The sequence below is a fragment of the Scomber japonicus genome, chromosome 9, assembly GCF_027409825.1.
Source record: "Scomber japonicus isolate fScoJap1 chromosome 9, fScoJap1.pri, whole genome shotgun sequence".
Lineage (NCBI taxonomy): Eukaryota > Metazoa > Chordata > Actinopteri > Scombriformes > Scombridae > Scomber > Scomber japonicus.
In genome coordinates, this window is record NC_070586.1 from 24,964,985 (window position 1) to 24,978,710 (window position 13,726).

General features: G+C 40.3%; 1 protein-coding gene across 7 annotated transcripts in view; it reads right to left on the reverse strand.

Annotated features, from left to right (window-relative positions):
• Positions 1 to 11,777: 11,777 nt before the first annotated feature.
• Positions 11,778 to 13,726, reverse strand: part of si:dkey-40c11.2 (drebrin-like protein A) — a 31,538-nt gene continuing 29,589 nt past the window's right edge. For 2 of the 7 annotated variants that reach the window (XM_053325043.1, XM_053325042.1), the window contains exons 12-16: positions 12,926 to 13,600; positions 12,720 to 12,818; positions 12,485 to 12,618; positions 12,222 to 12,273; positions 11,778 to 12,107 (exon numbers count right to left, since the gene is read on the reverse strand). In XM_053325043.1, the coding sequence (XP_053181018.1) occupies positions 11,971 to 12,107; positions 12,222 to 12,273; positions 12,485 to 12,618; positions 12,720 to 12,818; positions 12,926 to 13,600 (1,097 nt within the window). In that variant the 3' untranslated portion in view covers positions 11,778 to 11,970. The remainder of the gene's footprint in view (positions 12,108 to 12,221; positions 12,274 to 12,484; positions 12,619 to 12,719; positions 12,819 to 12,925; positions 13,601 to 13,726) is intronic. The other 5 variants (XM_053325045.1, XM_053325047.1, XM_053325048.1 and 2 more) reach the window with 5 other exon arrangements.

Consider the following 13,726-nt stretch of genomic DNA (forward strand, 5'->3'; position numbering starts at 1 on the left):
TATAATTCAGCCTTAGTTACCAGTATTTGGTAAAGTTTGTAAAGGTTCAGTGCTGCCTTTTTAAAAGTATTTCATATGTATACAGTGTGTGCAGGAGGGTGTGACTTGATTGATTAGGCCGTGTTCAGTATATTTTCACACACACACACACACACACACACACACACACACACACACACTCAAGACATCATGATTTATAAGAGGGAACAATGGACTGGAAAAGATTGCTTCGCTCTGAAGTGACGGCAGGCCTGGGAAAGACAGGGAAAGGATAAGTGCTCCCCCTTGTGTTCAGCATACACATCTCTGCGTCTGATCATGTCTTTTCTTTCATAAACTATGATCATGCACTGTCGGGCAGTGTAACTCTAGCTCGCATTAAATTGATATTGCACTCTGTCACTATGGATACTTGAACAAAGTTTTGCACATCTCATTCACTCTCTCACTTCCTTCAGAGCACAGCGAGCATTACCTCATTTTGTCCTCCAGTCACTTGTTTGAAAAAGAGGCAAAGTCTGCCAATGAAATGTCTGTCTCTTCAACTTTTTTTAACAGGCTGATCCTTCTCAGGAGATTTGTGTAAATTGAATCAATCCAACATGTTGGCAATTGACACTGAATGGTGTGGGGGGCCTAAATAATTCACTTGAACAAGATTAGAGATAAAGTGTCTGAGTCGTGCCCCGGCTTGTGTTAGACCTCAATCCTCTTTGTTTTCCACTTTACAGCAGGCTTAACTGGCCAGAACATCTGGCCCTCATCAAATCCAGGTGTTCCTGCAACAGTGTGTGTGCATGTGTGTATGTGTATGTGTAACTGTTTATGTGTGTGTATGCTGGAGAGAGTGACTTCTCTGTCTCTCAGTCTCTTTCTCTATGTCTGTCTCTACCTCTTTATGTATCTGTCATTTCTTTCCTTTTCCACCAAGCTCAGCCAGGTGCAACCGCTTTTCTTACCAAAGCCCTTGTTAAAGACCCCACAACAGTTGCCCAAGAGCCCTCCCTGCTAAACCAGGCTCTTGCTGCACCATAATTACATCAAAACAGAACATGTTGTGCAGTGTGAGGACTATTTATACATCCACGTCGAGAGCCAGTTTGCACTCTTTCTGCTTCCAAGGAACATCCTTCTGTGACTACTGTGAGTGCATGTGTGCGTGATTTGGGGTGGGTGCCGGGGGAGTAAATTGGTGGTGGTTGGCGTGGGTAGTGTGATTCTCCAGGTGGTATGGGGGCCTCTGTTGCCGCTGCCCATTACCAATTACCCCAAGACTCCTACACCTGTGAAACACATTATAGCTTGACCAAAACACAGAAAGTAGGTGGGACTCTCTGTCTGACAGTGGCAGACAGCTAAAGCAATTTAAAGGCAATGCTGTAACCAACTGTTGGTTCAAAAGGGATCATTCAGGAAAAGCCACAACTATTATGGGCCTACTATTCATATCTTTGCATGAGGCCATCACAATTTCCATACTAGTCCTCTATGTAATATGATTGCTCTCTGGTATAAACTACAGAATGGTCTTTGTTGGACAGATCTCATAATCGTGCAATGTTCCAGACTCTAATGGGCAATTACACTGTAGACCCGCCCGGTCATTTATTTATGTAATACTATCACTACCATGGCAATGACGTTTGTCACATTCATGCTAGCATGCTGTCATTTGAACTTCAACATTTGTCACTGGGACAGTAAGACATCATCATGTCAACAAAGGAAGATTCATTTTCACATATGCTGAGCCATAATTTTGGAAAAAAGACATTCAAAGCTGTATTTTTATATTTGTTTGTTTGCATGTAAAAAGGAGACAGAATGTTAAGCCAATATAAATATATGTAAATGTGTTTTGATAGATGGACATGGTGAAATAACCAATGTGTGCCATGTAAGGAGCTGGTCAGTGAAAGTGATAGTTATGGTCTCATGGGCTGGGAACTGGAATTGAGGTTGAACAACAGCAGTGCAACAAGAACAAAGTAAACACTGAGAAGAAAGTAATGCCTGAGTCACTGGTAAAACAACACAAATGTGTATTTTGAACAGCAGCTGGTGCTTAGTTATGACAAAGAAACTTAATTAAAAGTCCTAAATTACTATGTATATATTAAGTATATTTATACGTTATTATACATATAGCAGACATTCTTTTGATAAATCCATCCATCTTTTACAAAAAAAAATTAACTCATCTCTAGAAAATCTCCTTTAATGTAGGGGACAATCCCCCTGCAGCATACAGTACATATACAAAAGCAGCCAAGAGATTCAATGCCAACACATTCATCCTATCAACTTCAGAGTGTCATGACCAGTAGGTTTGATAGGTTATCCACTGAGAGGGCTCTCACATCACAAGTCCATGGAGCTTCAGAGAGAGAGAGCTAGCAGGCCGCACCAAAACTCTAAGCAAGTAAAATTAATTCCCATCAAAACTCACACTCACACTCACACTCACAAAGTTGAAGTCATAAGGAGGTGGTTGGAATAGTTTGTAGGCACACAAACCACAAGTCTTTGACACTTTGTTTTAGCTGCCAAAAACAGATATTGTAGACATATGATAAAATACAAATATAATCAAGATTAGGTTTGAAAATGGTGTGAGCAAAGGCATCTGTTCAGTATTTACAGACTTTCATTCCATACAGTATAATTTTAGTAGACTTTTATACAATAGTATCATATAGATATAGATATAGTAGTGTATAGTGTGTTTGTTAAAGCCATTTGGGGCTCCACAGGGAGCTGTACAAAGTCTGATAATCTGCCTCAAGTGATAGGGGCTAAAGATTGAAAAAGTAAAAAAAAATCTGTTGGTGTGAGTTAGAAAGATCCGAGGTCAAGTTGCATTATGGGTTATGTAGGTGCCAGGTTTTGACAAGGAAGAAGAATGCATGCAATAAAAAAGACAGTATCTCTGGCTCTGCGCATTTTTATTTTAAACTGTCCACGTTGAGTTTGCTAGTGTTATAGGTGTGCAAAGTTAAAGCAGTGGAGTACTCTTTAAACTTATAATGACTTTTTAAAAAGGATTGTGAAAACTTTGAAGCTGATTATCCACTTTCCTGTGGTCAGCTCCACCTGATGAACTAAGGATAACAAAGGTAACAAACTCACTCAGACTAAGGTATGACTGTTGCTACACCTTGCAATACCCTTCTGACGCACAGGGAGCAGAGAGGAAGGGGGTGGAGGAATCATGGGAGGAAATGGTTTCATGGCTGAGCTGACTGTTTGAATTAGTGTATCTGAAATGGGCATCGTCTGCTAGCACTCTGACATGGTGCTGCTCTCGCCTTTGGCATGCATCCATCCCTTCAGACTGACACACATGCACACACATGCAGTCACACATACAGTTACACACAGACACAAACACATGCACTCACACACAGAAACACACATCGTGCATTTAGCTTGCCTTCCCCCGACCTCCCTGCTGTGTCTGACACAGCACCCATGATCCTTTGCCTTGCGGGCTGTGAGCTGTCAGAGTGACAGGGCATGAGGAGGCTGACATGTGATGTTGCGAGACAGGATCAAATGTGTCATCATCTTCTCAAACAAAGAAACAAAGGGATGAGAAACTCTTTTCTGTACCATAAGCTAATTTCTGTCAGAAATATCATGTTAATGTTTTTCATTTTGTTAAATTTAGTCAGTCTTTAATTTAGTCAACACTTATTTAGCTCTTTTATAGGTAATTTTCAGGGGTGTACAGTGGGGACTTTGTCTCTCCTATTTGGGTAATAGATATTATTTTGATGAAGAAAACAGCAGAGAACAATGAGCATCACGAAGTTGACACATTTACAATCTGTGTTTTCTAAGTCAAAGTCTGTTTATATCGTTGTGAATATTATGTCATTGTTATGCAGCATTATTTATTGCTAAAGAACTGGATAACAGTCAAGACACCTATCTAAGTAAAATCAACAAAAAACTAGGCAGTACATTGGTCAACACTGAAAACTTAATATGAGTTATTACCTGATCTGAGCAGGTTGAGGTGTTAAAATTAGATTGGCACAAAAAAACCTTATGATTACTGCAGTAATCCTCTTCTCTACTCTCTTGTGTCTGTCAAGCTGTTGTCAGGTAGAGCACATACAGTATGCAACCACACACAAGTATGTGCACGCATGCACGCATGCACACACACACACACACACACACACACACACACACACACACACACACACACACAGACACACACATAAAGCTCTCCAGGTCCTCCAGGTCCCACTAGCTTAGTCCAATCTGTCCTGTGCTGTCCAGGCCTGTGCTGTGCTAGTAGACCACACATCCACACATCAGCTCTTTATTGTTCCTTCCACTGTAGTAATGGAAACAGAGTCAATGTGGCACGGAGGGGGAGGAAGTGGTGGCCAAGGGCTGTGGGCCCCAGGCCTTGCATGGCCCCTCCATGGTTGGCATCTCTTTATTCTCTCTCTCTCTCTCTCTTTCTCTCTCTCTCTCTCTCTCTCTCACACACACACACACACACACACACACACAACCTCTCTCTTTTTCTTCCTCTCTGGAATTGACACACACACACACACACACATACATATACACCATTATGCGGGAGGAAAGCCACACTGTAGTGAAAACACACACCGCCCCTGCATCCCTTCAAATGGTAGGAAATCCTGGACATGTCGAGCACATTTAGAAAAATACTTGAGGTTTTGGAGAAATTGGGATCACCTCATCTCAGAGTAACATGATGCTGGTTATATTAAAAAATGAAAGGGTGCCCATATGGAAGCCATCGCAGACCCCGTGCATGCACGTACAAATCAAAGCAACTCCAGCACGGCTGCTAATGAGGGTGACCGTGACGTTTTTATGTTGTTATCCTACTGTGTGGCTTAGGTAATGGCTGTATAGGATGGGAGGTTTCATCCACACACGCACAGGGGGGTCTGGGTGGTATTGTTACAGCCTAAACACTTTTTTATGGTCTTTTTAGCCTTTGAATCATAGTATCAGTTCTACACATGGCAGGTAGGGTTTAGTGGTTGGTTAGCAATATGGATTTATTTACTTTAAATGTCTGACAGCAGCCAAACTGACACAAAAGGCCTGGCTCTGTTTACAGTTAAACAGCAAACACCAGCATTTCGTCTCAGGGATGCAAGATAGAATAGAATAGAATAGAATAGAATAGACACAACAGTTTCCATTCAGCTGAGGATAGACTTTAATATCCACTCTGCACGGACCATACAAAATCTTGACAAAGGTATAAAATAGTTGTTTTGTACTCCTCTTATAACCCTAACCCTTCAGCATGGCTTTCACATTTTCTGATTGATCTTTTATTTTTTATTTTGTTTTGTTTATTTGTCAGGGACAGTGCATATTAATAAACATATCTGTAAATATGCCAGAATTAGCCCAAAGGCTAGTTTTCATCTGTTGTCCCTGGCCAGGTGTGAGTTGGCAGCCTACAATCAAGAAACAGATATAAAACATTATAAGGCAAGTGAGTTACAATAAGTATAAAACAGAGAGTGACATAAGCAGCACACAGTAAAAGCAATGCAAACTACGACTGAACAAAGCGACTAACAAACAGTTACAGAGCAGTTAGACAGGAGCAGACATAAGCAAGAACAAATGTTGCTGTCAGTATGTGTGTGTGACAGTTATAGTGTGTGCATGCATGTGTCTGTATATTTGTGCATCTGTGTGTGTACTTGCATGCTCTTGTGCTATCAGTCTTGGTCAGGTCCCTGCCTGGGTGTGTGTGAAGGTTTGTCTCCCTGTGTTGTTGCAGCCTGTGTAATCATGGTATTAATTATTAGCTGTTTGCTCTCCATCATCCTCCTCCCCTGGGTCGGGCACCGTGCCTGGGCTGCCAAGGGCTGGCTCTGGGTGTCTCATCCACTATAAATCTGCACGGTTAACATCACAATCATTGGAACAGCAGTGTGAAGCACAAAGTTGTTGTGCATGTCTGAATACAGGATGAATAAAATGCAAACTCGCTTTTACATCACATTAATAAAATGAGTATTTTTTTTGCCTGTCTGCCCTTGTCATTATTGCTGATGTGGTGGGTTTTTTATTCCATTTTTTTGTATTTACATCTACATAAAACTGTGCCATGTTTTTTTCTGTGTTTCAAAACCATGCATACAGCCTGAAATTATGTAGTTCAACCAAGAAATAAACAATGTTTCCCCATGAGCATAGCCTAAATGGTGTGAGAAAAGATGTCTCACATTATCCTGCTTTGTGTCCTCGGGATAGGCTGTGCATTAGACTCAACTCTATCTGATCTCATATGTGTCCTTTTCACAAACTGCCACTGGCAAATCCCCATCACTCACAAACACACACATGCTTATGTACATTTGTCTCCTTCAAATGCCACCATCGGCATCGCTCCTTCAGAGGTACTTGTGAAATGAATTGTCTGAGAGAAAGTCACAGCATCTGGCAGTGATTGTGATGCCACAGGCAGTATGTGTGAAACCCAGAGGTTGGTGAGTGATTCACAAGGAGGATGAGGCCTTTTAACCGTGCTAGTCTGTAGGATAAGACATGGCTCAGTGACCTCCAGGACCTAAACATGCTCATATTTACTGGTGACTTCCGGATACAATTTAATCCCCAGCTTAAAAGGAAACCTGGATTTTTTTTCAACCAGGACCCTATTTTTCCATCAAACTACATCCTCTCTCATAAGATTTCAGAAAAAGACTTCTCCTTGATCGAGACTTGGTTAGACACAATAAAAAATAGACAGGATGGTAAAGAAACGGAAAAGAAAGAAAGAAAAAAAGTTTCATTTTTCTCTATGGCCCTTTCCATAATGACACTTAGAGGCAAAAAACAGGCACTTTAAGTTGACATACATTGACGGGGAGCTATTGCTCCAAAGGATTACATTGCAGCCTGTTTTGCGGCTGCCAAATGCAGCGCTCTCACTGGAAGAATTTCAAAAATTGTTGTCTTCATTAGTCACTTAGACACAAAATGATGGGAAAATAGGGTCCAGGTTGAAAAATCACAAAGTTTCCCTTTAGGTTCATGATTTATTTTGACAATGTTTTTTCTACTGCTGTTTATTTTCCAAAAAATAAGAAATGTGTACAATCACAAGCTGTCCAAAACCTTTAAAATCATTTACTGGATTGAAAGCAATTTAGAAAATCTTAAGATTAAACCCTATTATCCGTCATTTATCATATCCAATTTTGCTTTAGTTGCTTTTCAGCGGTTACCACAGCTTCTCTCTCCCAATTCTTTCAAATTCAATGATAGTCATAAAAACCAGAAAAGATCATTTTAGCAAAACACATTTTACGTCAATTTACTGAATGGAAACATAAATGATCGGTATGGACAAAAATCCAATAAACCTAAACCAGAGAGAGAGAGAGATTTCTTCTGGAACTGGAGCTGAGTTAATAAAAATCACTTATGGTTTTCAGAGAAACAACAGCATTTCATTGTCCAGGATGATGGTTTGAAGATGAGGTAAGAGATTTGGATGTGCCTGTTGCTAGATTCAAAGCACAAATTTTTGTTTTCATCTTTAGAGTCGGGAAAATAAAGCATTTGTACGAAGTCTGTTGCATTAATTAACAACTACCAATGTTCCCCTGTGGTTTCCAACCACTTTGAAGATTCCTTCACAATAGACTGAGAGACTTAACCATTTACAAACTGAAGGCGGGGGGGTGGAGGGGGGGGGGGGGGTCCTCTGATTGGATCACAATGCCACATGTTGGCTGATTGCAAGCACAGGAATTGTATCGTAAAAGCAAAAACCGCCTCTTGGGAATCATGTCAGGAAAAATCCCAAGGAGGAAATGCTGCCAACTAGTCTTCACCAATGACTGGTAAAAAGAGATTTTTTTTCTTTGCTTTAAGATAGAGAGATGTTCTAATCCTCTGTTCATTGTTAGGGTTGTGTGAGACTGGCCGAAGGAAATAGCTTTTTGATGGCAGTTGAGGGGAAAGGGAGCTTTGCCAAAGAGGGCTTCAGAAGTTAATGGGCCGGTTTCTATGCTGACAGTAAAATCTTGGCTGGAGCCATCAGGAGCTTCCAAGGCGTTATCTACTTCAGCGGTTTTGAAGATTATCTTTAAAGGGAAAACAGAAAAAATGACAATGTCAAGAACAAGAGAGATGTCTAAAAGCAAAGGTTTAATCAAGACTTATACCAGATGGAATTATCACTGAGCTAAAGCAGATTTATGTTGAGGAAGCATAATAGTTTAGAGAATATTCTTCCCAGATAACTGTTGTATAGCTTTGAGATTGTGTCAAAAGCAAACAGAATCAGTAGTGGATTCACATTTTGATACACCACCAAGGCTTGAAATGGAGTTTCTATTGGGTGGGTAATGTTTGATCCAATGTTGCCTGTGGTAAATGTTGCCCCTGCAGAACAATGAGCCAAAAAGAAAATGAGACCCAATTTCTCAGTGAGTGCTCTTCTGTGCTGGTGCTTACAAACACAGATCTTTATTCCAGCAAGGGAAAAGACCTAAACAGGGGCTCCTAAGGTATTTTAAGAATAGCATACCTGAGCTCTGCCAAACCTACGAAAACCTATGAAATTTCACAGCGCTTTCGAGTGCAGAAGATCCAAATGGGCTGCCCTCTGGCACAAAGACTGGTGAGGTAAGCTGGGCCAAAAGGAAAACAAGTCCCATTTGCTCTCACTTGCGCACAGGTGCTTGCAACTAGAGTACAGTAAAGAGGAGAAGATGAAAACAGAGTTATGAGACAGCTTTGGTAAGATTTTCTGTCTCCTGGAAATTGACACCTTTCCCAAACGCATAATTAATAACAAAAAGTTTCTTTTAGTTAAACGATGACAGGCAGGGGTTGAGGAGTAGCAAGGAGAAGGAGGTTGCATCAGTAACAAGAGCTAAGAATAGCCTGTGGTTGTGTGTATATGTATATGTGTTTCATGTGTGTATCCATGCCCATGTGCATACATGTGCTTATCCTCCTTTCCAAATATCTCGGGGGCAGCCAGGATCTGTTTCAGAGCAGAAATGTAGCCAGCGAGCCACGAGCCATCAGCAGCCAGGTCAGATTAGGTTTCTGTCGTTGGCTTTTGTGCTGATAACACTACAATGAGTGGCACTTCCCTACCGCCACTTTACCTCGGCCATCCCACACTTGTCAGTCCTCAACCGGTCAGATATGGTCTGTCAGTTAAGTAAGAGATAAAGGAAAGTCATGGGGAGGGGGAAGGGTCTTCTCTGTTAGTTTAGCACCCCAGTTGAAGGGTTTTTGTTACTGATGAGGGTCACGGAATGAAGGAACAGCCTAAAGACAAAGGGGAAGGGAAAGTTGACTGGCACATTAGCCGGTGTCTCCCTATCAGTCTGCTTAATCTAAAGAGACAAGGGATCTCTTGAGTTGTGGGGATGACCATGGGAACGGGGATGTGGTGAGGGGAACACAACTGTCGAGATCAATTTGCCTTCACATTCTCTCTCCAGATGTCCTCGCTCTCTGTCTCACTTTATCTCTCACTCTGTGGCTATGACTATCTTTCTCGCACACACTAATGTAATATACATACATATATATAATATAATATTACACACATAATTATATATAAAGTGTATATAAGTATATTATATATATGTGTGTGCACATATGCTGCTTTTTATTGACCTGTTCAAAACTAAAATTAACTACTTTTTTCTATCTCTCAATCTTGCTCATTTGAGCTTTTCACGGTCTTCTTCTTGCAACCCAATTAGTATTTCATAAGAGGCTCATCACCTTTTCACACATATCACTGATGATTAGCCTTCTGGGATAACCTTGACAGAATAGTCTCCTGGATAGATTTATTCAGTCTGTCAACAGGCATCAGTTCAGGCAGGATGAGACCCATGTCAAACATTACCTCTCTATTTCAGAACAGAGGCACATCTGCCAAATACTGTTATTGAACTGGCACTACAACAGCGTAACCTAGCTCCCCTCTAAGTATTAAAGGTGTATGGTTAAGAAATATTAATGTCATATTCAATCAATCATTATTACCCTAAGGGAAAATCCTGTTTGAGGTGTAGCAGCATTAGCAATTTTTAGCTTTGAAAACGTCTGGATATCCCGCTTCTAAAATGTGTATAACAATGAACCACCTCTTTGCCTGTCAAAATATTTTGCATTTTGTCCTGAGGAATCTGTTCAAATCACTCACACTCTCAATAGTGTTACCGGTGACACATTGGAAAAGGCAATGTCTCCACCTATGGGTTCAAGTATAGCACTACAACTCAAAAGCTTTTTTAAAATTCTTTACACATTAATTTAAGAATCAGTACTTAAATTAAATAAATACAGCAAGACAAACATGTTTGGGATTACAAACATCACAATTAAACTATAGTGCTACACAGTATACCATTAAAGTAAACGAAAGAAAGCCTTGTGATGCTTTCATCAAAGCATACATACGCTATAGAGATGAATCTGTCTGCATACTTGAGAAATTACAAATCAGTTCTTTATAATCACTTAATTAACTAAGGCTAACTGGTCAGCATTTGTGTCTTAAATATCTGATGACTATGACAATTTCATTTTTTAAGTAGTTACTATGTAATGTATGACATATATTGTGTTTTTTTAGGAATCCTTCCAAATATAAAATGCTATGCTCTGATTAAGATGAAGAAAATGGGACATTTTTTGAGATTTAAGATGAACACCCCATGAACACACAGACAAATTAGTGTTGATAAGGATTCTTCTTAGCAAAAATGTGGACACTCAAAAAATCTCTAAAATGTCTCCATCATTACATTAATAGCACCTAGTATAAATGACAGCATTTGAGACTGGTTCTGTTTGCCCATTGAAAACAGTAAATGTGAAGAGTAACATTTAAAATTAAAAACACTTTAATGAAACCTTTCGAGTTTAAAAATGCTATATATTTGTAAGTTTGGAGTAAATACAAAGAACATACATGAGATCAAACAAGCATACAACATACAAACATACAAGCCAAGTATAGAAAAAGAGAAGATATTTGTTTTTCTATACATTCTTATATACAGTGTAATGTATTAAGATATTACAGAAGATCAAAGTTGGAGGAAGATTTTGTTTTGTATACCATCTGTGTGACAACATATTCTTTTAATTTCTTAAAATCTAGAAAGAAAAAAAAATCACGGACTTACAAGCAAAATGTATGAAAGGACATGACCATATGAACAAGATACAACGTTGTCTCAAAGAGTGATGGAGAAATACAGATACAGTGCCTTTTTCCTCTGCTTGTTAAAGATATGCTGCTGTCTGTTTTTCAATAGGTAATTAAAATGTGCTGGCAGGCTGTCAGTAACAGATATAGTGCTATAAAATAACTCAACAAAATACAGGAATATGATTATAAGGTGATGTGTGATACATGAATCTTGATTATATATACCAGTCAAGAGCAGTAAATTATTTTTTAGCAATGTAGCACAAAAAGCAAACAGTGAGCAGAATTGAAGGCTTGTTATATGTGTGGATCAAAAGGCAGACTATACACTATCAAAATCTGTTTGTGTTTCTTACTAGAAAAGCAAGTTTGTGATCGTTTGTCATCATGATCTGATCCCTCCCACCAACATTCCTACAGTATCTCAAGAGGAAATAAGTTATTTTGGTCCAGGAAAAGGTCTCAACTATTTCATCCAAGAAAATGAGGCAGGGTAATTTCTGCATACTTGTGAGAATATTTTGTTTTTTTCAAACATCAAAATAGAATCACATTTTTCTTTATGCAAAATAGATAATACAAAGATTCAGTGGGAGGATTAAGGTAAAAGCATGCATGAATGTGAGTGGTGAAGGTGTCCCTGAGTGTGTGTGTGTGTGTGTGTGTGTGTGTGTGTGTGTGTGTGTGTGTGTGTGTGTGTGTGTGTACATGTGGGTGTGTGTGTGTGTGTGTGTGTGTGTGTCTGCCTATATGGTTTCCACATAATTGGCAGGGAACAGGCCTTGTCGACCATCTTTGCTCCACCCCCTCCACCAGGCTTTGTCCACCGTTTCCACATCCCTGATGATGTCACCAGGTTCAAAGGAGATCTCAGATTCATCCTCTGTGGGAACCGCAAGATAACATGGTGAAAACCCGCTAATCACAGTGTAATTACTCTAAGTGGAGGCACTTTATGTGCACATGCGTGGCGATTATCTTCTAAATGGCAGCTTACCTGCTTGGTAGTCATACAGAGCTCGGACGCATATTTGTCGCTCAGCTAAAACCTAAAGCAGAGATGAAAATGGAGTGAGAGAAAGGCTTTAATCATGTAATGCATGCCTTGCAGAATAGAGGAAAATAAGTATGTAACCACTTTCATATTTTTATTATACTTTTAAATGTATATACCCAATCGGGAAATAATAAAAACAAATTTTTTTGAATTGCTTGACAATTTTGGGGTACAAGTGCATTTAGGGTTTGCAGATGCAGTACCTCTTGTCCATTTTGTGAGATCTCCTGTTCCTTATCCTCATTGATGTCATCATCCTCTGCTGTGCCATGGAGATCGTAGCACACAGCCAGCTCTGGGGAGCTGAGTTCAGTGTCAGATGGGCTCAAAGATCGCTCTGAGAAAGACCAATGTGGAAGCAGTAATCAATGTATTAACATATAATCAGTGTACAATAATGTTTTGTATACAATTGTATGAACTGAACAGTTGTCAAACCTATGCCATTCTGTTCCTGTGTGTCGTCTCCATTTGTGATTCCATTGGTTGATGGGATCACAACCTCATGTTTGATTTCTTGACCAATTGGTTCGACATCTGAAATAGTGATTTGAGTGAAAGCTCTTTGTAAAATGTATTTTTTTCATTTCTGAGAGACAAAACATTCAAGTTAACATAACTGGATCCAAGACCAAAAGAGATACCTTTTATTGCTGGTTCTTTCTCTTTCTCTGAGAGCTCAGCAGGTTGAGCAAGGGCCCAGCTGTCTTCTGATTGGTCAATCAACTCTCTCTCTTCCTTTGCCTCTTTTTCTTCCTCCTGTTGCACCTCCACAAGCTCCTTTAGTGATGCATGTTCAGTGTCCTGTTTTGATCCCTCCTCCAACACTTCCTCCTCCTGCTGCTGCACATCCTTCTCCTCCACCTTCTGCTCATTCGTCTCTTCCTCTACCTGATCGTACTCCTCCTCCACCTGATCGTACTCCTCCTCCACCTGATCGAACTGCTCCTCCACCTGACCGAACTGCTCCTCCATCTGACCGAACTGCTCCTCCACCTGCTCCTGCTCCACTACCTGATTGTACTTCTCCACCTGATCGTATTTCTCCTCCACCTGATCGTACTTTTTCTCCACCTGCTCCTGCTCCTGCTCCTCTACCTGATCATACTTCTCCTCCGCCTGCTCCTGCTCCTCCACCTCAGTCTGGACTGGTTCTGTAGTGAAGACACAATGCTGCGGTTGTGTTCTGACCTTTTCTTCCTCGTTCACCTCCACTTCATCTTCCTCCTCCTCCTCCTCCTCCTCTATCAGTACGGCCTGCACTTTGTAGCCAGTGTCTGAGACCAGCTCAGTGTGCACATGTGGGGCTGTATGTAGTTCTGTTGATTGGAAAATTATAATGTTAAAAATAAAAAAATACAGCTGTACATTTTGATAAACTTGCATGTTGCGAATGTGTCCATGACGGCTGTGTATGGGTGTGGCAGTACTGTTAAGTTCTCTGG